Genomic DNA, 26,699 nt, shown 5'->3' on the forward strand with positions numbered 1-26,699 from the left:
TGGCAAAACAGCGGTATACAAACCCAATATCCAGAAATCAAAGGCATTTTTGTATACCAACAATGAAACAGCAGAAGCAGAAATCAAGAAAAAAAAATCCCACTTGATATAGCAAAGACAAAAATAAAATACCTAGGAATAAACCTAACCAAGGAGATGAAAGACATGTATGCAGAAAACTACACAACACTGAAGAAAGAAATCAAGGAACACAAAATGGAAACATATACCATGTTCACGAATTGGAAGAATTAACATCATCAAAATGTCCACACTACCTAAAGCAATATACAGATTCAATGCAATACCTATTAAAGTACCAATGGCATATTTCACAGGCATAGAACAAACGCTTCAAAAATTTATATTGAACCATAAACAACCCCAAATAGCAGCTGCAATTTTGAGAAAGAAGCACAAAGTAGGAGGGATCACAATACCTGATACCAAACTGTATTACAAGGCCACTGTAATCAAAACAGCCTGGTACTGGCATAAAAACAGGCACATAGACCAATGGAACAGAACAGAGAGCCCAGAAATCAACCCAAGTCTCTACAGGCAGTTAATATCTGACAAAGGGGGCAGCAACATAAAATGGACTAAAAATAGCCTCTTCAACAAATGGTGTTGGGAACACTGGACAGCTAAGTGCAAAAAAATGAAATTTGAGCACCAACTTACACCATACACCAAAATAAATTCAAGGTGGATAAAAGACTTAAATATAAGCTGTGACACCATTAAAGTCCTAGAGGAGAACATTGGCAAGAAAATCTCAGATATTTCATGCAGCAACATTTTACTGATATGTCCCCTAGAGCTAACCCCTATTCTCCACAGGCTATTCCAAAGGGACATAAAGGAAAGAATAAAGAAATGGGATCTCATCAAAATTAAAAGCTTTTGCACAGCTAAAATAAACAGTATTAAAATAAAAAGAGACTTCCGCCAAGATGGAGGCATAGGTGGAGATGGTGTGCTTCCTCACACAACCAAGTCTAGAGACAACTAAATAATAGCAACAGAAAACACAGCCAGAACACAGAAAATTGAACTTTTTGGAAGTCTGATAACAACAAATTCTTCAGCCTGACCGGTAAGAGGGGCGAAACCAGCAGCTGGCAGAGCAGTGTAGCCCAGGAAAACTTGGTCAGACGGACTCAGCCGCGTGAAATCCAGGCGCAGGGTTGGACCTGGTGGGCAACTCAGCAAGCAATCACGGGGAAACAGCGAGGGAGCAGGGCTGCAGGTTGACTGTGGTTGCGCATTCGTGTGTGGATAGACAAGCGAGGGAGTGGGCAATTGGACGAGAGCCAGCAGCCCCAGCCGCAAGCGGAGGCGGAGGGCACCGCCATTTCCCTGCTCTGACCCCGCCTCCACATACAGCATCATAATCCAGCGACCTAAGTGGCCCCGCCTCGGTGAACAACCTAAGGCTCTGCTCTTCACCCAGATGTGAGAAACAGCAGAGGGCACCGCCATTTCCCGGCTCTGACCCCGCCTGCCTCCACATTCAGAGTCACAACCCAGCGACCTGGGAGTACAAGGCTCCACTCCTCACACTTAAAGGGCCAGAACAGACCAAAAAGGGCTCAGAAAGATCTCAAAGCCCCAGAGCCTATAAATCTAAGCAATGAAGAAATAGCAAAACTCTCAGATGCACAGTTTAAAATACCGGTGATTAGGATCCTCACAGAACTGGTTGATTATAGCCATAAATTAGACAAACATATGAAGGCGAAACTAATTGAAATGAATGGAATTGCACAGGAAACCAATAGCAATGAAAAGGAAACTGGGACTCAAATCAATGGAGTGGACCAGAAGAAAGCAAATAATGGCTAAACAGAAAAGAGTCAAGAAGCAAGAATTCAAAGAAATGAGGAGAGTCTTAGGAACCTCCAGGACATCTTTAAACGCTCCAACATCCGAATTATAGGGGTACCAGAAGAGGGGAAGGAACAGCCACCAGTGCAAAACTTATTTGAACAAATAATAAAGGAGAATTTCCCCAATCTGGCAAAGGAAATAGACTTCCAGGAAATCCAGGAAGCTCAGAGAGTCCCAAAGAAGTTGGACCCAAGAAGAAACACACCAGGGCACATCATAATTACATTAGCCAAAATTAAAATGAAGGAGAGAATCCTAGAAGCAGCAAGAGCTAAGGGGACAGTCACCTACAAAGGAGTCCCCATCAGACTGTCAGCAGATTTCTCAAAAGAGACCTTACGGGCAAGAAGGGGCTGGAAAGAGGTATTCCAAGGCATGAAATCCAAAGACCTACAACCAAGATTGCTCTATCCAGCAAAGCTTGCATTTAGAATGGAAGGACAGATAAAGTGCTTCTCAGATAAGATCAAATTCAAGGAGTTAATCATCACCAAGCCCTTATTATATGAAATGTTAAAGGGACTTATGTAAGAAAAAGAAGTTTAAAAAACATGAACAGTGAAAGGACAACAAACTCACAGTTATTAACAACCACACCTAAATCAAAAGCAAACTAAAAGGACAGCTAGATAAGGAGTGGAAACATAGAAATGAAGATCTCAAGGAGGGTTAGCAACAGGGGAATGGGAGGAGGAGAAGTGGGGAGAAGGTACAGAAAATAAGTAGCATAGATAGTAGAAAGAAAATAGATGGGAGGGGGCAAGAATAGTATGGGAAATATAGAATCTAAAGAACTTGAGACACATGGTCATAAACTAAAGGGGGGGTAATGGTGGGGATGGGGGTAAGGTGGAGGGGAATGAAGGGGGGAATAGAACAACAGCATAATCAATAAAAAATAAATTTAAAATAAAATAAAATAAAATGAGAACCAACTGTATGGGAAAACATTTACCAATGATACCTCAGAGAAGAGTTTAATCTCCAAAATATACAAAGAACTTACATGACTCCACTCTAAGAAGACAAGCAACCCAATTAAAAAGTGGGCAAAGGACTTGAACAGACATCTCTCCAAGGAGGACATATAGAAGATCCAGAGACACATGAAAAGATGCTCAATATCACTAGCTATCAGAGAGATGCAAATGAAAACCACAATGAGATACCACTTTACACCAGTTAGAATGGCCATCATAAACAAAGCAACAAACAACAAATTTTGGAGAGGTTGTGGAGAAGAGGGGACCCTAATCCATTGTTGGTGGGAGTGCAGACTGGTACAACCACTGTGGAAAACAGTATGGAATTTTTTCAGAAAAGTAAAAATTGACCTGCCTTTTGATCCAGCAATCCCGCTGCTGGGATTATATCCTAAGAACCCTGAAACACCAATCCAAAAGAACTATGCACCCCAATGTTCACAATGGCACAATTTACAATAGCCAAGAGATGGAAGCAACCTAGGTGCCCATCAGTAAATGAATGGACCCAAAAATTATGGTATATATACACAGTGGAATTCTATGCAGCAAAAAGGAAGAAGGAGCTCCTACCCTTTGCAACAGCATGGATGGAACTGGAAAGCATTATGCTGAATGAAATAAGCCAGGTGTTGAAAGACAAATACCATATGATCTCACCTATAACAGGAAGCTAAACAACAAAACAAACAAGCAAGCAAAATATAACGAAAGACACTGAAATAGAGAACAGGGGGACAGTGACCAGAGGGAAGAGGGGAGGGAATTTCAGGGGAAAAATGGGAAGGGTTTACAGGAACTAGTATAAAGGACACATGGACAACGAATAAGGGCAATGGAAATGGGAGGGAGGTGGGGAACACTGGGGGGGGTGGGCTTGGATGGGAGTAGAAGACAGAAAACTATACTTGAACAATAATTAAATTTTTAAAAATTATATATTGAAAAAACCAGAGGGGGTGGAACTGGCAGGGAGGTGGGGAGGACTGAAGGGGTGGGCTGGGATAATAGTAAAAGACAGAAAACTGTACTTCAACAACAACTAAAATAGAGGTTTTAAAAAAAGAATAGTATAGAGAAGGGAGAAGCCAAAGAACTTACATGCACAACACATCGACAATAACTAAGTGTTGGGGGATTGCTGGAATGAAAGGGGTACCAGGTAGAGGAGGGCAAAGGGGAAAAAATTAGGAGAACTGTAAGAACATAAACAAAATATACTTAAAAATATAAATTAAAAAAGAAGACACATTCATCCAGATGGGTAGGAGGAGAATAGTCACGAAGATAGGCAGAGAGGTGGTTTGGTTGGGAAATGCAGTGGTGGTGGCAGCAGTGGAATGGACAGGAAGGATACCCTTGGAGTGAGTGATCCCAGACCCAGGAACACAGCCCAGGGTTACAGCATCAGGAAGAAATTTGCCTGCTACATCTGGCTGTAAATACCAGTGTAGGTTTGGGTGGTGGAAGAAGCTGCTGGAATTTTGCTGCTTAAGAAGTGAGCACAGTCATAGAATGTAGGCAAACCCACCCACTCCCAGATTCACCACCAAGGCAGCAGCTGGAAGGGAGCCAGTCATACATGGAAAGGGGGTGAAGTGACTGGAAATAGGGCAAGCACCAGGTGAACTGCCAGAAGCCAAGTGGCAGCATTACCCTCTCTCCAAGCCCTCCCCACACAGCCACAAAGCATGAAGTGGACGCTCCACCCTGGCAATTAACCTAAGTCTCTGCCTCACACAATTTATAGGTACCTTTTCAACATAGGACATGCTACTAAAACAGAAAGTAAAAGCAGCTAGCCTAATACTCGGAAACAAACACAGGGAGGCTACCAAAATGAGGAGACAAAGAAATATGGCCTAAATGAAATAACAGAACAAAACCCCAGAAAAAGAACTAAGTGAAATGGAGATAGCCAACCTATCATATGCAGAATTCAAAACACTGGTTATCAGGATGCTCAGAGAACTCCTCAAATATGGCAAAAAATAAAATAAAATAAAGGAGGAAATGAAGGTTATAATAATTAAAATAAAGAATAATCTACAGGAAAACAACAGAGAAGGGAAGAAAGCTGGGATTCAAACCTATGATTTGGAAAATAAAGAAGATAAACATTCAATCAGAACAAAAAGAAGAAACAAGAATTCAAAAAAACGAGGATAGGCTTAGGAACCTCTGAGACATCTCCAAATATGCCAACATTGGAATCATAGGGATGCCAGAAGGAGAAGAGTAAGAGCAAGAAATTGAAAACCTATTTGATGAAATAATAAAAGAAAACGTCCCTAATTTGGTGAAGGAAATAGACATATAAGTCCAGGAACCACAGAGAATCCTAAATAAGTTGGACCCAAACAGGACCACACCAAGACACATCATAATTAAAATGTGAAAGGTTAAAGATAAAGAGAGAATCTTACAAGCAGCAAGAGAAAAACAGTTACCTACAAAAGAGTTTCCATAAGACTATCAGCTGATTTCTCAAAAGAAACTTTGTAGGCAAGAAGGGACTGGCAAGAAGTATTCAAACTAATGAAAAGCAAGAACCTACATCCAAGATTATCCAGCAAAGCTATCATTTAGAATGGAAGGGCAGATAAAGTGCTTCCCAGACAAGGTAAAGCTAAAGGAGTTCATCACCACCAAACCATTATCACGTGAAATGTTAAAGGGACTTATCTAAGAAAAAGAAGAATATCAAACCCATGAAGATTAAAAAGGCAACAGATTCACAACTATCAACAACTGAATATTAAAAAAACTAACTAAGCTAACAGTCAGAACAGGAATAGAATCATAGAGATGGAAATTATCTGGAGGGTTATCATTTGGAGGGGGAAGTGAGAATATGGGGAAAAGGAACAGGGAATAAGAAACATAAATGGTAGATACCAAATAGACTGAGGGAAGTTAAGAATAGTACAGGAAATGGAGATGCCAAAGAACTTATCATGCATGACCCATGGACATGATCTAAGGGCAAGGGTCACTGGGAAGGGTTACTGGGCACAAAGGGGTAAAGGGGAAAAATTGGGACAACTGTAATAGCATAATCAATAAAATATAATAAAAAATCCAACTGTGTATTACCTGATGGTGGCTTAAAAGACAGTGAAATTTTATTTCAAGTGACTTTAAAGTGCAATAATTTGATTATATATATTTTAGTAAGATTATATCCTCAAGAAAAGGACCAAAATGTTAAAGTATTTCTTTTCAAGTGTCACATTTAGTAATAACATTGGTGTTGCTCTTTTTTTTCTTTTAAGACTTTATTTTATTTTTAGACAGAGGGGAAGGGAGGGAGAAAGAGAGGGAGAAAAACAGCAATGTGTGGCCACCTCTCACAAGCCCCCTACTGGGGATCTGGCCCACAACCCAGGCATGTGGCCGGACAGAGAATCGAACCAGCAATCCTTTGGTTTGAAGGCCAGCACTCAACCCACTGAGCCATACCAGCCAAGGCTGAGGTTGCTCTTCTGAAATTGGTTTATGTATATAGTTAGAGAGATAAATATATTACGTGGAGTAATCCAATTAATGTTTTTAGGAATCAAGATTTTCAGCAAGAAGTTACAAATATAAAGTCAAAGTAAAATGTATAATCCTAAATTTAAATTAAAAATTAAATGCCAAAAAATATGTAATTGAGGGCCTGGGGCCAGCTTGCTGGCTTTGATGCAGCTAGCACCTTTTGTTCGCAGTGAGGTCACCTCTTCAGAAGCCTTGGAGAGCAGTGGTGGCATTGTGCACATCCAGCCCCAGTACAGTTTTCCTGGATCACCAGAACCCAAGTGATCTAGGCCAAGTTCTTTAGTGCAACCATGTCTAGACTCTCTGTCACTTTTGGCGTGACTCAGATGCTGTGCTGGGTGACCTTCTATATCCAGATCCTTCATGATGATGAAGACTGAAAGGAGACTCAACTCTTTACAAATAGGAGCCAAGTGAGAAGTTCAAGAAATCATGGACTTCATAATGTATATTAAAGCTATAAATTAAAGTGTTTTGGTCACAAAAAAGAAAAAATATGTAATGAACATATATCACATGATATATTTTCCCTTAAAAGTATTTCATAGCCTATTCACTAAAAAGTCCTGGAAACAAGGACCAATTCAACAGCAGTGTACCCCTCAGTCTAGATTAATTTCTAAATACCATTTTACACTAAAAGGAACCAGTTTTAATTCTAGATATGGGGCAGGAAACATAAGACAGAAACATTTGTCATACTGTTATAGGAAAATGAAGCAACCAGACACCAAGGGATTCTAGAGTACGAGGTTTATTAACGTGCATGAGCTTAGAGGAGTCAATCTCCAAATTCTGAGCCCCGAACAAAGGATTCTTGGGGTTTATATAGCCTATGGGGTCTTCCTGTCTACATAGCAAAGCAGGATACAGAAGCAGAATGCGGTAATTAGTTCTATCTACAGGGCAGAAGCAGAGTACAAAGGCTAAATGTGAAAATTACTTCTATCAGCGGGGGTGCTAGCCCCAGTCCTTGTGACTATCCTGCTCTTTGCTTTTCCCAGACGGCCTTATCAGTCTCCCAGGGCGCCTGGGGTTTTGGGTGAACAAAGGTTTTCCAAAGCTTCCCACATCAATACCATAAACAAGAAAGCTACCAAAGTCCACTTTGCTCATGTCAAAAAACTAAGAGCCAACTTTTTAAGAGGCTGCCACTGGCCAATGATGGAATAATTTGAACATCAAAAAGAGTAGTAACTTCAGTAGACTGTAACACATCAAAAATGTTAAATTCTATGAGTTCCTAGATACTGCCAACATGGGGACAGGTGGAGCAGGAATTGCAGTGGTAACCCTCCTCAATCAACTTTGGAAGATCAAGCAATTATTCTAAAATTTTTTAAAGATTTTATTCATTTTTAGAGAGAAGTGAAGGGAGGGAGAAAGACAGAAACATCCATGTGTGGTTGCCTCTCATGCATCCCCAATGAGGACCTGACCTGCAACCTAGGCATGTGCCCTGACTGGGAATCGAACTGGTGAACCTTTGATTCACAGGTCCACACTCAAACTGAGCTACACCAGTCAGGGCTCTAAATTTTTTTATATCTCAACTGTACCTCAAAGAATCCAAATAGTTGCCAAGGAAAAGATTTTTCTCTCTTTATGGAAGTACTGCAACTAATAAATGAAGAAGAGGTCGTAAAATATCACTATTCTGCATTCCCTAATGAAATAATGGGTCTAGGCAATCATCATCAACAATAAAAAATGAGGTGAAAAGCTGATGCAGAGATTTGCTATGGCTCAAAACACCTAAACCCATTGCTTATTCCTAAGGTAACAATAAGGGAAACAATCAAAAGTTATGTTTCCTGAGGTCACACCATGAGGAGTATACAGCATATATCTGAAGTATGTTTGCCCAAAGCATCAAACCTGCTTATAATTGAGCCTTCACGTGTAAATAACTACCCAGTTTATAGGAAAGAGTGAGATCAATGACCACATTAAATGATACTACAGCAATGGAATCAGCAAAACCAGAATACAAGAACCTCTACAAAATAAAGGGCCCAAATTATTCGACAAATACATTTCAAGGGGGACAAAAGCTGAAGTGAACCCATAGATTAAAGGGGACTTAAAACAGCCCTGGCTGGTGTGGCTCAGTGGATTGAGCACAAGCCTGTGAAGCAAAGGGTCGCTGGTTCAATTCCCAGTCAGGGCACATGCCTGGGTTGCAGGCCAGGTCCCTGGTAGGGGATGTTGTAGACCACTCTGCCTGATTTTAGGAATTGTATCTCTACCCCTTGTGGCTAAGGGCAAGAGACGACCTTTGGAATGCCAGAAGCAGGAAACAAAGCCTGTCTCTGGTAGCAAACGCTGCCTCAGTTCCTCTCCCTGCGCCCAAAACTTGGTTGGAAATCAGTGATGGGTAACACAGCAGGGGGCAACCTTAGCCAGACTCAATCACTTGGGAGGACTTCATGGAAGGACTTGGGGGGCTGCAACAAAGAGCAATGGACTCTCCCCCCCACCCCCGGATTTGTCAAAGCCCAAGTCTCCATGTCTTCTGGGAGATGCGCTTCCTGGCTCTAATCCCCTTAAGCCTGAATATCTGATGGGGAGAGGTGCAGCTCCTTACCTTGCTAGAGCATGTCCTGGGGAAAAATTCTTGCACCACAAAGACTTGCTGATAAACCTGTGAAATCTGCTCTGCTAAAAGTGCTTTCACTCATATGATAAAGGTCTGAGAGGAAATCAGTATCTCTCCCAAAGTTTCTGCAACTCTCTCCCTAACACTGACTCAGACTCTGAAACCCTCACATCTCTTTGAAATGTTATCTACTGTTTGATCCTTGCCGCCCTGTATTCCTGTGTATTACAACCCAATAAAAGGCTATGGAGAAAGATGCTCAGGGCCTTTTTCTCCTCAGAGAAACTGGCCGCTGCTGGCCTTTGTCTCCCCTGAGAAACTGGCCACAGCCCACTCCTCCATTTCCAAATAGATCCAGCATGTCTGTCATTATTCACTCACGTGTGTCCATGGCACCAGGGGACTTGCGAAAGAAGTCGCCCCCACAGGGGGACATATGAGAGGCAACCACACATTGTTTCTCTCCCATTCTTTCTCCTTCACTTTCCCTCTCTCTAAATATAAATAAATAAAATATTTTTTAAAAAAGAGACTTAAAACACATATCAATGTGTAGACACAAAACACAATATGTAGGGTTTGGATTCTCATTAACAAAACAACTGTAAATAAAGCTATGATTTGTTTTTGATAAATTTGATGACATTAACAAAGTTTTTTAGATGTGGTAATGATGTGGCTTTGTTTTTAAGAAAAATGAGACTACCCTGGCCAGGCCACTGTGTTGGTTGGAGAATCCTCCCTTACACCAAAAAGTTATGGGTTAAATTTCTGGCACATATCAAAATTTCGGGTTTAATCCCTGACTGGGCGGAATGTGAGAGGCAATTGATGTATGTTTCTCTCACATCAATGTTTCTCTCTCTCTTCTTACCTAAAATCAATAAACATATACTCGTGTGAGGATCTTAAAAGGAAAAAGAAAAATGAGGCCGTGTCTTATAGAGATACAAACTGAAGAATTTACAGACTAAAATAATAGAGTGGCAGGGGTTTGCTTTAAAATGATACGTTTAGGAAAGAGGTAATCGGTAGCAGTATAGATGCAACAAGATTGGCTGTGTGTTGATAATTGCTAGAATTAGGTGACGGGCACATAGGGGTTTATTATACTATTCATTCTGCTTTTATATATGTTTGAACTTTTCCATAATAAAATATTTTAAGTATACCTGTGTTAATTTTCCATTTATATGTGACAAATTACCACAAGATAGCACATGTATTATCTCATAGTTCCTGTGGGTTACAAATGAAGGCATGGCTTAACTGCATTCCCATTCAGGGCCTCTCAGGACTGCACTCAGTGTGTCAGCCAGGCCATATTCTCATCTGGAAGCTCTGGGGGAAATCTGCTTCCAGGCTCAGTTGGGTTGTTGCAGAATTCATTTCCTGGGAGCACTTCTAACCACTTCTTATTAGATGCTGCTATATTAGGATCAATTTGTGCTCAAATTCACCCTTAAATTTTACACACACACACACACACACACATACATATATATATATATATATGTGTGTGTGTGTATATATATATATATATATATATATATATATATATATATATATATATATATATATATTTTAGCCATGTCAGGGATGCAGCTTTTTGCTGGCTGTTGGCTAGAGGACATCCTCTGGTCCCACAGACTGACAGCAGTTCCTTGCCACCCAAGGTGGATGACCTCAACACGGCTGCTTGCTGTTTCAAGGTCAACAAAGGAATCTCTCTCACTTCAACCAGCTAAATATTTTATAGTGTAACATAATCACAGCAGTGACATTCCATCACCTTTGCCTCTTAATAGTTAGAAACAAATCACACTTAAGGGGAGGGGACTTTATGAGGATGTGACTCATTGGGGATCACCATAGACTGTGGCTACCACAATGCATGATAAAAAAAAGAATACATGCTCTCTTATATTAAATTCATACATTTTCTTATGAAGAAATTATGCATATTCAAGACAGCCAAAATATAATATTAACATAGCTCCCTGAAAACTAGTTACTATGTGAAAATATGCACATTTTAAGCAATTAACACATCTGACATAAAAGAATGTTCTGTTTAACATTTATAAGCTAACCTGGTAAGCTTTAAATCTGTAGAAAATTTTGTAAAAGTTGTTGAATTTCTTATACTATAATTAACAAAATGCACACAAGTACCAAAAAAAGTAGTTCTGAGAAATTTAAAATACATCAAATGCTATTGAATAAACTGAATATATTGTCTTAACAAAACTTAGAGGATTCTCTTAGATTAAAAAAAGATTAAGCATTCTGAAAAGGAGCAAAAAGGAAAAAAATCAAATATTAACCATTTATCTTAACTTGATTGCATGTGCAAAGACCCTACTTCCAAATAAGGTCTTATTTTACAAGCATCTGGAGATAGGGCTTGAACATATCTTTTGGGGAGACAGCAGAATTCATCTGGCAACCCTTTCTTTTCTACATCCACCTCATGAACTCCCACAGAACACCATTTCTAAGTTGCATGGTCCAGTGACCAAGATCAGAGTTCTGTTTAAAGTGAATTTGATCACTTGCCGAAGAGCAGTGTTTTTAATATCATTTTTTGTTTTAAAAGTAATGCTCATTAATAAAGTGAGGTGATAGAAAAGTACATAAGGTGAAACATAAATATCTCCTACAGTCTCAGTCAAACCCCCCTGTGGTGTGAGCACTCTTAACAGTTTGGTATGTAATCTTCCAGAATTATATAAAGATAGATAGATACATACATACATACAGTTATAGATATAACAATCTCTGGAGCTTCTGAAGTCTGAATCCTTGTTTTGTTTTGTTTTTAAATTTTTTATTTACTTATTTTTAGAGAGAGGGAAAGAAAGAGAGAAAGAGCAAGGCAAGATCCCTTGGCTCTCACACACCCCCAAGTGGGGACCTGGCCTGCACGTGCCCTGACTGGGACTAGAACCAGTGACCTTTCGATTCACAGGCCAGCACCCAATCCACTGAGCCACACCAGCCAGGGCAGATATGCCTTTTTTCCACCTGATTTTTAATTTACTTTAAATTAAATTTATTGGAATGACATTAATTAATAAGATTATATAGGTTTTGAATGTACAATTCTATGATACATCATTTGTATAAGATATTGTGTGTACAACACCCAAAGTCAAATCTTCTATTGATTTGACCTCCTCTACCCTTTACTGCTCTCCCAAACCCCTTCCCTCTGGTAACCACCATGCTGAGACATGCCTTTGACATTTATATTCTATTTTGTGCAATATATTATAATAGATTTTATATGTAGAAAATAAAATTTGTATTATATTTCACGTCTATATAGTTGAAATACAATAAAATTCAAGATGACACCTTGATATCCACACTGAGGAGTCAAGTAATTGATGTAAAAATTGTTATGACCCAGAATATTGATAAAATACTAGAAAGCGAAGAAAAATTGAATATCTTCACTGACAGAACAGATGATCTCCAAACAACTGTAAGTAATGCACACCTGTCTTGATCTACAAACATTAATCCATTCTAAACATAAAATTAATGTTCTTGAGACAAACTGCCTAAAGCATGGATTCTGTGAGATAATCCTATGTCACCACATTATGGCTTTATCAAGAAATTATTGGAGCCCTGACCCATGCATGTATCTCAGTTTGGTGGATGTCAGTCTGCAAAGCAAAAGGTCACCAGTTCAATTCCCAATAAGAGCACATGCCTAGGTCGCAGGTTCAGTCCCTAGTTGGGGGCGTGCAAAGGGCAACAAATTGATGTTTCTCTCCCTGTCTTTCTCCCTCCCTACCCTTCTATCTAAAAACAAATTTACAAAAAGTTTTTTAATTATTGGGACATGACTAAAATATTAAAAGAATAATTATAATACAATACAATTTTTTGAATTAATAAAACTTTTTAATAATTATATTTATTGGTGTGACGTTGGTTAATAAAATTATTTAGGTTTCAGGGGTACAATTCTATAACACATCTTCTGTATGTTGTGCTGTGTGTTTACCACCTGAAGTCAAGACTTCTTGCATCACCATTTATTCCCCTTTTACTCTCTCCTACCCCCCCCCCACCCCCTTTCTCTCTGGTAATCACCATACTGTTGTCTGTGTCTATAAGGTTTTTTTTTGTTTTTTTTGTGTTTTTTTCTTAATCCATTAACTTTTTCACTCAACCCTCCCCACCTCCTGTCTGTTCTCTGTATCTATGAGTCTGTTTCTATTTTGTTAGTTTCTTTTGTTCATTATATTCCACATATAAGTGAAATCATATGGTATTTGTTTTTCTCTGACTGGCTTATTTCACTTTGCATAATACACTCCAGGTCTATCCATGCTCTTGCAAATGTAAGATTTCCTTCTTTTTTAAAGCCAAGTGGCACCCCATTGTATAAATATTCCACAGCTTTTTTTATCTACTCATCTACTTATGGATACGTGGGCTGGTTCCAAATCTTGGCTATTGTAAATAATGCCAAAACAATCCAGATTTAAAAAAAAAAAAACCACTAAAGTAGGTGTTAATTATTTGCATGACAGAAGGATTTCTTACAATAAGAAACACAGAGGGCCCTGGCCGGTTGGCTTAGTTGGTTGGAGCATTGTCCCATACACCAAAGGGTTGCAGGTTTGATTCCTGGTCAAGGCACATACCTGGGTTGTAGGCTTTCTCCCCAGTTGTGGCGTATATGGAAGGCAGCATATCAATGTTTCTTTCTTACACTGATGTTTCTCTCTCTCTTCCTCTATCTCTAAAATCAATAAATATATCCTCAGATGAAGATTAAAAAGAAAGAAACACACAGATTAGTCAACAAATGAATTGCAAGGGGAAAAGAAGGGATAACTTACAAAAAATTGACTTAGAAAGTATAACACTTACAATGTGTGGTCCTTATTTGGATTTTGATTCAAACAAACTATAAAAATTAAAATTTATAACTTCATGAGACAACTAGATATTTGAACTCTAGTTAAATATTAGGTGACATTAAAAATATTAAATTTTGGGTGTGATAATGGTATCATGGTTATGATTTTAAGAATCATTACTTATTAGACATACCTAGTAAAGTATTAAATTAGTAAAGTAGTAAATGGATTAAATTATATAACATCTGAGATTTGCTTCAGAATTGTTCAGTAGTGGGAGAGAAGGATTAGGTAAGAATGAAACAAAATTGGCCATAAATTGATCATTGTTATAACTGGATGTTAAATGCATTGGGATTCATTATACCATTTTGTCACCTCTTGTATGTGGTCAAAATTCTCTGTTAGAATATACTTATTTTAAATATATTATATTGACTATTGTATTACAGTTTTCCCATTTTTTTCCTCTCCTTTTTTCCCCTCTGCCTTCTACTCCCCCTCCCACCATGATTCCCCCACCTCAGTTCATGTCCATGGGTTATACACCTAAGTTCTTTGGCTTCTCCATTTCCTATACTATTCTTAATCTCCCCCCGTCTATTTTGTACTGACCATTTATGCTTCTTATTCCCTGTACCTTTTCCCCCACTCTTCCCACTCTCCCTCCCCAGTGGCAACCCCTTTGTAAGTAGCTGTCTCCTTTTCTCTTGCTGCTTTTAAGACTTCCTCCTTATCTTTAATCTTGGGTAATATAATTATGATATGCCTTGGTTTGTGCTTCCTTGGGTCCAACTTCTTAGGGACTCTCTGAGATTCCTGGACTTCCTGGAAGTCTATTTCCTTTGTCAGATTGAGGAAGTTCTCCTTCATTATTTTTTCAAGTAAGTTTTCAATTGCTTATTCTTCCTCTTCTTGTTCTGGCACTCCTATGATTCAGCTGTTGGAAGGTTTATAGTTGTCCCAGAGATTCCTAAGCCTCTCTCATTTTTTTGAATTCTTGTTTCTCATTCTGTTCTGGTTGAATGTTTATTTCTTCCTTCTGTTCCAAATCATTGATCTAAGCTCCAGTTTCCTTCCTGTCACTGTTTGTTCCCCGTACATTTTTCTTTATTTCACTTTGAATAGCCTTCATTTCTTCCTGTATTTTGCATCCATACTCAACCATTTCCGTGAGCACCCTGATTACCAGTATTTTGTGACATGGACACTGGCCCACAGTGTCCATGGCATTATGGATGAGACATGAGACAAATTCACACAGACTACCAAGTGCTGTGGAGGAATAGGGACGGCCTGGCTACTCCCTCAAGGGGAGAGCGCCAAGCGCGCTTGCCTAGATAGGCTTTTATTGGATTTAATTTGGGCAGGAATACAGGTACAGGTACAGCTCATTAATCATTGACAGGCAGTAAGGATCAAACAGCAGATAGCATACAAAGAACCCCTAGGGCTTCTTCTGAGTCAGGGTCTATCAGCTAAAAGACTACAAAACTTCGGGAAACAAACTCATTTCCTGCTCAGACCTTTATCATTTAATCAAAAGCATTCTTAGCAAAGCAGGTCTCACAGGATTTTATATATTCTTTCTCAGGCCCGATCTCCTGGAGAGAGCACACGTTCCAGCACAGGGCTACACCACCCTCTGTCATTGTTTCAGGCTTACGTGAGGCAGAGGAGGCAAGATAGCCAAGAAATTAGGAGACTTCTCACAGACAGAATAAGGACTCAGGCTTTGTCAAAGCCAAGGGGCAAGGGTCCATCACCCCCTTTCTCCATAGCCCACCAAATCCTTCCCTGGGGCCTCCACACAAAAGTGCCTGTCTTAGGTTGTTCCCCTCTTTGGGGAATCTTACCCATCACTGGCTAATTGATCAAGCATTGGGGGCCAGTTATGAAAAAAGGAGCAGAAGCAGCACTCCTGTCAGGGAGATAAGCTTTGTCTCCTTAGTGGCTTATGGTCCAAAGGTCGCTCACTCAGCCTCAGCCTTAGCCTTACAGCTCCTGAAACCAGGCAGGGCAGTTCCCAACAATTTTAAACTTTGCATCTGATAGGTTGGCTAACTCCTTGTCACTTAGTTCTTTTTCTAGAGTTTTGATCTGTTCTTTCATTTGGGCCATATTTCTCTATCTTGACACAACCTGTTACGTTGTAATGGGTGGAACCTTAAGTATTCACCAGGGCAGGAATACCCACTTCACTGTGTTGTGGTGCTGTATGTGGGGGAGGGGCCAGAAGGGGAACAATGCTGCTTGCTTGGCTCTTGCCCCACTTTCAGTCACTTTCCTTGCCTCCCACAAGTGGATTGTTCCCTCTCTGGTGCTGATTTCTGGGTGGATAGGCTTGTGTACATTCTAGGATCCTGTGGGTCCTTCCAATGGATTCTCCTGTGAGACTGGGACTTTCTCCCACCACCACAACATCCATAGGTTTTTACAGCCAGAGGTTTTCAGGCTTCAGTTTCCTACACTGGAACCCTGGGTTGCTTGGTCCGTCTCACTCCCCAGTTGTTCCTCCAGGCTTATTCACATGTGAATGTGGACCACCCAGTCCACCAGCCTCCACTTTGTCCCATGTCCTTGCTGCCCCAGCTTCCCATCTCTGCCTCACCTACCAGTCTGGATGAATGTTTCTTCTTTAACTCCTTAATTGTTGGACTTATATACAATTTGATTTTCTGGCAGTTCTGGTTGTTTTTTTGTTTTTAAATTGGTTGTTATCCTTTTGGTTGTGCAAGGAAATGAAGACATCTACTGACACCTCCTTCTTGGCTGTAAGTTCCTGTCTTTACCAAAATAAATAAGTTAAAAAAATTGTTGCCTTGCTGAATGCAGCCAGTAAAAAGAACTCACACTACTACCATTCTCTTTTCCAACATTTTCTTCTAAAATGACAGACGCAATAGGTCCTTTGTCTGCCTTCCAAGTTGTCACAGGTGATAGTTTTAGCAAATATTTTACCCTCCATAGCATAGGTCTTTCTCTTTCTAGTCCCTTCACTGTCTACCACATAATAGTTAAGGTACTATTTTAGAATTTTGTAATAACAACATTTCATGTTACTACCAATTTCCATATTAGTTAGACAAACACTAGCTATAATAACATACCTCAGGTTTTCAATGTTTTAGTCAATAGAGGTTTATTTCTTGATTGTGTAACAATCTGAGGCAGGTTTTTCTGTAGGCAGACTTTCACATGGTAATCCAGTAACCCAAGCTTTTTCCATTTAGTGACTCTGCCATTGCCTTGGGCCTCAATATTTAAATTTCAGGTGATAGTGGTTAAACAGGGAATAAAGGAAGCACGTTTGTTTATAGCCCACTTAAGCCCCAAAGTGACACCCATCACTTCTACTCACAATCTGTTGATAAGCATTAGTCTTCTAGCTTTGTATAGGTACAAATGTTAGAGATGGGCATAGCATGCAGTGGGTTAAGGGGCCTGAGTAATGTAGCCTGATTAGAGAGCTTCTTGCCATCAACAACTCCACATTATGGAAGGGAACTAAAGTCTTCACTGTAGAGCTGGCTGTCTTTATCGCATCTGCACTAAAGGAAATTCTGTGAGGGAGTATGTCAGGTAGATGGAAAATGATTTCAGGTGAAAATTCTGAGTTTCAGCAAAAAACAAAATTTCAACAAAGTGGTAAAGGTGTCAGTAACACTGAATATTAACTGCAGTGTGGTGATGAGAAGTAGTTGGATTATGGATATATTTTGAAGGTGGAGCAAATTAGAGTTGCTGACAGATTAAATGTATGGTGAGGGAGTCCAGGAAGACTCCAAAGCTTTGAGCCTAGTGAAGAGGGAGAATGGAAATTCCATATGGTTCTGTTGCTCTCCTCATGTGAGCCCAAGGCTTTCCATGCTTTCCCTGTGAGCACTAAAATTATAGGCCCTGGATGACAGAGACTAACATCAGTACCCTCCCAAATTCAGAGGAGCTGCATATCAGTGCAATTTTTCATTGCCCTCCTAAATTGCTGTATGTGGCCTTACTCTTACTTTCTTCCAAGGTTGAGTTATGCATTTAAATGTTTGCTTCTCTTATTTTATCCAGCATTTCTAAGTAGTAATAGTGGCAGGGTTATGGGTTTACATAATCCACCATATCAACAGAAATATTACTTTTTTATTAAATTATATATGTGCCTTTCTTATATATAAAAAAAGAGGTAATATCAAAGTCCCAGAATATTATGGAAAAAAAAATTAGAAAACTTATCTCACTTTACTGACTTACTTCCAAACATATTCCACTTTTATGTATATACTGTATGTTCATGATTACATAGAGGAAACAAATTACTTCTTCTCTGAAGCCAGCTAAGTAGAAGCAGCTCAATAAAAAATAAAATTTTATTGAAGTATTTTAGTTTTTCTCACATTATTTTATATAGTATGTAATTGTTTCAGTAAACCTGCTATTTTTTTCCTAGCTAAATTAGTTTTCTCCCTGCCTTCTCCCTTGGCCTTTTTGTAAAGGACTCTATGTTATTAAAAAGCAGATTTGGTTCTTAACAAAAAGTAGGCTGATAAGCTTTCTGTCAGTCTGCCTACAGAGAAGTATGGGTAATAGAGTTTAAGTTGGAGGATTAAACATACACATTTATCTTGATATCCTCTCAAAAGTCCAATAAAATGAAAGGTAAAACAATGGAGATTCTAATGTTTAAACCACTAGGATAAAAAACAACAGAAAAGAACACATAAGAAATGTCAACAATTTTGGAAGATGGGAAATGGATTACCAGTAATTATTAGTCCCAGTAGAGCAGTAAAAGTTTGAAACATAAGCTTGCAAGCAGAGACATTAAGATGCAGAGACGGAGGTGTAGGTGGAAACACTGTGCCTCCTTGCACAACCAAGTTTAAAGATAAAAAAGTTTTAGTAACAAAAATGCAGCCAAAACACAGAAAATTGAACAACACGGAGGTCTGACAACAACAAACCATTCAGCCAGAACGGTAAGAGGGGCAGAGCCAGCAGCGGAGCGGGGTTCCGCAGGAAAGATTCCCTGGACCGACTTAGGCATGCAGGCAGCCGTTGGCAGATCCCAGGTGAGGAGTAGCAACGGACGGACCCAGTGAGGGCACAAGGCAGCAGGCTGACAGTGGTCACACATTCACGCGCAGATAAACCAGCAAAGGAGTGAGCAGTGAGACAGACCACACAGGCCACAGTAGCAGGAAGCAGCAGAGGGGACCACTATTGCCCCTCTTTGACCCCCCCCACATAGTGTCACAACCCAAAGACTGAGTTTCCCCGCCCTGGTGAATACCCAGGGCTACGCTCCTCATACGTAACAGGTGCGAACAGACCAAAACATGGCTCAAGAAGAACTGAAAGCCCCAGAGCCAATAACTCTAAGTCACCAAGAAATAGCCAACCTATCAGATGCACAGTTCAAAACACTGGTCATCAGGATGCTCACAGAACTGGTTGATTTTAGTCACAAATTAGAGGAACATATGAAGGCTGAATTAATTGAAATGAATGGAAATGCACAGGAAACCAATAGTGATGGAAAGGAAACTAGGACTCAAATCAAGGGAGTGAACCAGAAGGAAGAAAAAAAATGTCCAAACAGAAAAGAATGAAGAAACAAGAATTCAAAAAAAATGAGGAGAGGCTTAGGAACCTTCAGGACATCTTTAAATGTTCCGAAATCTGAATTATACGGGTACCAGAAGGGGAAGAGGAACAGCCACCGGTGAAAAACTTATTTGAACAAATAATAAAGGAGAACTTCCCCAATGCAGCAAAGGAAATAGACTTCCAGGAAATCCAGGATGCTCAGAGAGTCCCAAAGAAGTTGGACCCAAGGAGGAACACACCAAGACACATCATAATTACATTAGCCAAGATTAAAATGAAGGAGAGAGTCCTAGAAGCAGCAAGAGATAAGGGGACAGTCACCTACAAAGGAGTGCCCATCAGACTGTCAGCTGATTTCTCAAAAGAGACCTTACAGGCAAGAAGGGGCTACAAAGAAGTATTCCAAGTCATGAAATCCAAACACCTACATCCAAGATTGCTCTATCCAGCAAAGGTTTCATTTAAAATGGAAGGACAGTTAAAGTGCTTCTCAGATAAAATCAAATTCAAGGAGTTAATCATCAATAAGCCCTTATTATATGAAATGTTAAAGGGACTTACCTAAGAAAAACAAGATAAAAAATATAAATTGCAAAAGGACATGAAACTCACAGTTATTAACAACCACACCTAAAACAAAAGCAAACTAATAGGACAGCTAGATCAGGAGCAGAACCACAGAAATGAAGATCACATGGAGGGTTAGCAACAGGGGAGTGGGAGAAGGAGAAGGGGGGAGAAGGTACAGAAAATAAGCAGCATAGAAGGTAGGTAGAAAATAGATAGGGGGGAAGGCAAGAATAGTAGGGGAAATATAGAATCTAAAGAACTTGAAACATGTGGACATAAACTAAAGGGGGGAGAATGGTGGGGGAGGGGTGTACAGGGTGGAGGGGAATGAAGGGGGGAAATAGAACAACTGTAATGGCATAATCAATAAAATATACTTTTTAAAAAATAAATAAACAGAAAGTTTAAAAAAAGAAGACATTATGATGCAAACTGACCCAGGCCATAGAACCTTGGAAAGGATCAGAAATTGGAGGCATGCAGTATATGGGTCTACAAAGAAGAGACTGGGTATAAAGTCTTTAAAAAGAACATATTACCTGTAGAGCCACTTCCCTACTTTTTACAGCCACATTGCTTCCTCCTCTTATCCCTGACAAAGAATAACACATTTTATTATCTAAAAATAATAGACCAGAGATGTTCTAAATTTCAGACACCAGGTGCAGTTGAGGCCATGGTGACTACCACTAAAATCAGAATGGCTAAGTGCAAATCTGTATCTTGAATATGGTAACCACTCCCCAACCCACCTCCCAGCCAGCTTCACACAGGCAGGAAATTAAAGGAACTCTCTCTAGGAATGCTGACTAGACCAAGGGAAAAAAATTACAGATACTAAACTACAGCTATTGACACATTCCCCCAGGGAAACAGTCAGGTCCATACCACATTACCCTACAGGGAAGCCCACCAAATGACAGCCCTCACTCACTCATAGTGAATTTCCAGTCATTTTAGTAAATCAACAACACAGATCATGAGATATCTGAGGAAAGCCTCTATGATTTTAAAATATGCATATATGCCCTAGCTGGTGTGGCTTAGTGGAATGAGCACCAGCCTCCAAACCAAGAGGTTACTGGTTTGATTCCCAGCCAGGGCACATGGCTGGATTCTAGGCAGGGTCCCCAGTTTGGGGCATTCTAGAAGCAACTGATCAATGTTTCTCTCCTTCTCTTTCTCGCTCCCTTCCTCTCTCTATGGAAGTGAATAGACAAAATCTTTTAAAAATGCATTTAAATAGGAAAAACAGAACTCAGACAAAATAGATAATGCAAAAGCAAAACAAAAAGTGTCATTTTTTAAATTTATAAATGCTTAGTTTAATAAAAACTACAAAGCCCAGGGTGCTTTTATATTGACATTTCTCTAAAAAAAGAAATCAGGCCCTGGCTGGTGTAGCTCAGTGGATTGAGCACGGGCCTGCGAACCAGACAATCATGGTTCGATTCCCAGTCAGGGCACATGCCTGGGTTGCAGACCAGTTCCCTGCAGGCCAGTTCCCAGTGGGGGATGCACGAAAGGCAACCATACATTGATGTTTCTCTCCCTCTCTCCTTCCCTTCCCCTCTATAGATAAATAAAATCTTAAAAAAAAAAAGAAATCAGTTATGTATTGATAGACTGAACTATCCCAAAGATTTTCCCCCAAATAGTAGCTCTATTAAACACGTCATTTTGAAAGATTTTTATTTCTCTTTAGAAAGGGGAAGAGAAGGAGAAAGAGAGAAAGAGAAACATCAATGTGTGCGAGAAACATCAGTTGGTTGCTTCTAGTATGCTCCCAACCAGGGGACTTGGCCTGCAACCCAGGCATGTGTGGTGACTGGGAATTGAACTGGAGATCTTTCAGTTCGCAGACCAGCACTCAACCCACTGAACTAAACCAGCCGGAGAAAGAAACTGCCCTTTTCAAAAAGCTCTCTAATGTCTTTTTTTGTAAAGAGTACATTTATTTATTATTTATTTTTAAAGATTTTATTTATTTATTTTTAAAGAGAGGGGAAAGGAGGGAGAATGAGAAGGAGAGAAACATCAGTGTATGAGAGATATATCTATCAGTTGCCTCTCACAGGTCCCCAACTGAGGAACCTACTTGCAACCCAGACATGTACCCCAACTGAGAATGGAGTAGCAGACCTCTTGGTACACAGGCTGGCACTCAGTACTGGCTCTCTAATATCTTGAGAGAAATAATGTGACATAATACATCTATTAAACAAGAACAGAAAGCCATAAAAAAGTTTACTCATAGACCCAAAAAAAAGATCCTTTGGAAATTAAAACAATAGTAAAAAGATTAAATTCAGTAGTACTGTTGTACTATAAAGTTGAGATATTCTCTCAGAAAGTAGAGAAAAAAAAATAAGACAATTAGTCTAAGAGGTCCAACATATGAGTAACAAGAGTTTCAGAAAAAGAAAATGGAGACTTCCACCAAGATGGAGGCATAGGTGGAAGCACTGTACCTTCTTACACAACCAAGTTTAAAAACAACTAAGTTTTAGCAACAAAAACACAGCCAAACCACAGAAAATTGAACTACACGGAAGTCTGACAACAACGAACCCTTCAGCCAAACCAGTAAGAGAGGCAGAGCCAGCAACAGAGAGGGGTCGGGCAGGAAAGATCCACCGGACCAACCCGGGGTGCGACCCAGCTGTGCCAGCAGCTGTGGGCGGATCCCAGGTGTGGAGAAGCAGGTGGACCCACTGAGGGCGGACTGTGATCACACATTCGTGCGCAGATAAACTGGTGAAGGAGCTAGCAATGGAGAGATGGACCATGCAGGCCCCAACGGTGGGAAGCAGCAGAGGGAACTGCCATTGTCCCTCTCTGACCCTGCCCCCACATACAGCATCACAAACCAGCAACCAGAGTGGCCCCACCCTGGTGAACACCTAAGGCTCTGCTCCTCATACATAACAGGGGCAAACAGATCAAAACATGGCTCAAGAAGAACTCAAAGCCCCAGAGCCCATAACTCTAAGTGACCAAAATATAGCCAAACTATCAGATGCACAGTTCACAACATTGGCAATCAGGATGCTCACAGGATTGGTTGATTTTAGTTACAAATCAGAGGAACATATGAAGGCTAAACTAATTGAAACGAATGGAAATGCACAGGAAACCAATAGTAATGGAAAGGAAACTGGGACTCAAATCAAGGGAGTGAACCAGAAGGAAGAAAAAAATGACCACGAATGGAAAAGAATGAAGAAACAAGAATTCAAAAAAATGAGAAGAGGCTTAGGAACCTCCAGGACATCTTTAAACATTCCAACATCCAAATTATAGGGATACCAGGAGGGGAAGAGGAACAGCCACCGGTGAAAAACTTATTTGAACAAATAATAAAGGAGAACTTCCCCAATGCAGCAAAGGAAATAGACTTCCAGGAAATCCAGGAAGCTCAGAGACTCCCAAAGAAGTTGGACCCAAGAAGGAATACACCAAGGCACATCATAATTACATTAGCCAAAATTAAAATGAAGGAGAGAATCCTAGAAGCAGCAAGAGATAAGGGGACAGTCACCTACAAAGGAGTTCCCATCAGACTGTTGGCAGATTTCTCAAAAGAGACCTTACAGGCAAGAAGGGGCTGGAAAGAAGTATTCCAAGTCATGAAATCCAAACACCTACATCCAAGATTGAGCTATCCAGCAAAGCTTTAATTAGAATGGAAGGACAGATAAAGTACTTCTCAGATAAGATCAAATTCAAGGAGTTCATCATCAATAAGCCCTTATTATATGAAATGTTAAAGGGACTTACCTAAGAAAAACAAGATAAAAAAAGATGAACAGTGGAAGGACAGCAAACTCACAGTTATTAACAACCACATGTAAAACAAAGGCAAACTAAGAGGACAGCTAAATCAGGAGTGGAACCATAGAAATGAAGATCACATGGAGGGTTAGCAACAGGGGAGTGGGAGGAGGAGAAGGGGGGAGAAGGTACAGAAAATAAGCAGCATAGAAGGTAGGTAGAAAATAGATAGGTGGGAGGGCAAGAATAGTATGGGAAATATAGAATCTAAAGAACTAGAGACACATGGTCATAAACTAAAAAGGGGGGAAATGGTGGGGGAGTGGGTATACAGGGTGGAGGGGAATGAAGGGGGAAATAGAACAACTGTAATGGCATTATTAATAAAATATATTTTTAAAAAAAGAAAGAAAAAGAAAATGAAGGAATCCGAGGGGAGAAAGTCAAAGTAATATGAAAAAGTCCTAGATGTAAATAACAAAGTTTCCAGATTCAATGTACAAAAACAAGGACCACAGGAAGGCACGTAATCTTGAAATTATAGAACATCTGAAAAGAAGATTCAAAAGGCTTTCAGAGGAGAAAAACAAAAACTTGGCAATTAGAATAGTATCAGATTTTCCAATAGCAATAGATGGGTGTTTCAAAAAATGAAAGAATATTTTCAAAATTCTGAGACAAAATGATTTCCACACTAGATTTCCATACCCAATAAATGACCAACTTCACTGTAAGCATAAAATAATTATATTTCTAGGCATGTAGATTCTCAAAAATGTATCTCCCACTCACCCTTTCTAAGGACATTTTTGACATATATTTTTCACCAATAGGAGGAAATAAATAAGAAAGGGAAAGGTGATTTAACATGAAGCTAGCAAGAAAACAAACAAGCAAGCAAAATAAAAACAAAGACACTGAAATAGAGAACAGGGGGACAGTGACCAGAGGGGAAGGAGGAGGGAATTTCAGGGGAAAGAGGGGAAGGATTTACAGGAACACATGGATAACAACTAAGGGGGGTGGAAATGGGAGGGAGGTGGGGAGCACTGGGAGGGTGGGCTGGGATGGGAGTAAAAGAAAACTGTATTTGAACAATAATTACATTTTTAAAAAATTTAAAGAAAGTTAGAACATGTAATCTAACTAATGGAATAAAAATATTTGTAAATCATGTATCTGATAAAGTACTTGTATCTAGAATATAAGGAGTTCTTGCAATGATATAAAAAGACAAATAAATTTACAAAAAAAGAAAGAAAAGAAAGAAAGGGAAAGGTGAGATTGAATAAACAGATGGCCCAAAACAAGAGATGGGCATTACCAGGATATTGACGAAGATCCCAAGATTAAAGCTATATGGTAAACCTAGAGCCCAATCAAGCCAGACTGGATCAGGTCAAAATGCTCTGAGATGAACTTCTTTGAGATAAAACAGGAGGATCCAAACACAGGAGAAATCAAAGGAAGGCTATTTTTCAGCTCCTTTGGAGAGTCTGGGAATGAATTACTGGTTGGTAGATTAAAAACTAACAATTAAAATGATTTTGTTTAATTGTCTACAAATGATTAGCTCTAGAGAAACTGGAAAGTTATACATTAAAGTCAATGTAATCAAATACACTCCATGGCTTAGCAAATATTTGCAATGTTTTACTTAAACAAAAAGAGGAAAAGATAAACAAAATAGACAAGCCTTTAAGTAGGCTCATCAAGAAGAGAGAGGACACAAATAAACACAATCAGAAATGAAAGAGGAGAGATTACGACTGATACCACAGAAATAGAAGAGATTGTAAGAAATTACTATGAAGTTTTATATGCCAATAAATTTGATAACTTAAGTAAAATGGACACATTTCTAGAAAAATATAATCTTCCAAAACTCAATGAAAAAGAAGCAGAAAATCTGAACACACTAATAACAGCAAAAGAAATTGAAGCAGTAATTTAAAAACTCCCATAACACAAAAGCCCTGGACCAGATGGTTTCACAGGAGACTTCTACAAAGCATTTAAGGAAGAGCTAACGCCTATTCTTCACAGACTATTCAAAAAAATCCAGAAGGATGGAAAACTCCCAAACTCTTTTTATGAAGCCAGCATCGTCCTAATTCCAAATCCAGATAGAGACACAACAAAGAAAGAGAACTTCAGGCCAATATCACTGATGAACATAGACACTAAAATACTCAACAAAATATTGGCAAATTGCATCCAACAATATATCAAAAAGATCAAACACCATGACCAAGTGAGATTCATCCCAGGGATGCAAGGATGGTTCAACATTCTCAAATCAGTAAATGTAATACATCACATAAACAAAAGCAAAGACAAAAACCACATGATCATATCAATAGATGTGGAAAAAGCTTTTGATAAGGTACAACACCCATCTATGATAAAAACACTCAGCAAAGTGGGAATAGAGGAAGCATTCCTCAATATAATAAAGGCCATATATGAGACCTACAGCCAACATCATACTCAATGGGCAAAAGCTAAAAGCTTTTCCACTAAGATCAGGAACAAGACAAGGATGTCCACTTTCACCACTTCTATTCAATATAGTTTTGGAAGTTTTGGCCACAGTGATTAGGCAAGAAAAGGAAATAAAAGGCATCCAAATAGGAAAGGAGGAAACAAAACTGTCACTGTTTGCAGATGACATGATAGTATACATGGAAAATCCTATAGACTCTACCCAAAAACTGCTTGAACTAATTAATGAATTTGGCAAAACAGCTGGTTACAAAGTCAATATCCAGAAATCAAAGGCACTTTTGTATACCAACAATGAATCATCAGAAGCAGAAATAAAGAAAAAAATCCCATTTGATATAGCAAAAA

General features: G+C 39.4%; 1 protein-coding gene across 1 annotated transcript in view; it reads left to right on the forward strand.

Moving 5' to 3' along the window:
- LOC119038839 (uncharacterized) overlaps positions 1 to 12,529 on the forward strand; it is a 42,232-nt gene extending 29,703 nt beyond the window's left edge. The window contains exon 5 of the mRNA XM_037131372.2: positions 12,347 to 12,529. Coding sequence (XP_036987267.2) covers positions 12,347 to 12,529 — 183 coding nt within the window. The remainder of the gene's footprint in view (positions 1 to 12,346) is intronic.
- The last annotated feature ends 14,170 nt before the right edge of the window (positions 12,530 to 26,699 follow it).

This window comes from Artibeus jamaicensis, unplaced genomic scaffold (genome assembly GCF_021234435.1).
Source record: "Artibeus jamaicensis isolate MK-2021 breed Jamaican fruit bat unplaced genomic scaffold, CSHL_Jam_final contig_515, whole genome shotgun sequence".
NCBI lineage: Eukaryota > Metazoa > Chordata > Mammalia > Chiroptera > Phyllostomidae > Artibeus > Artibeus jamaicensis.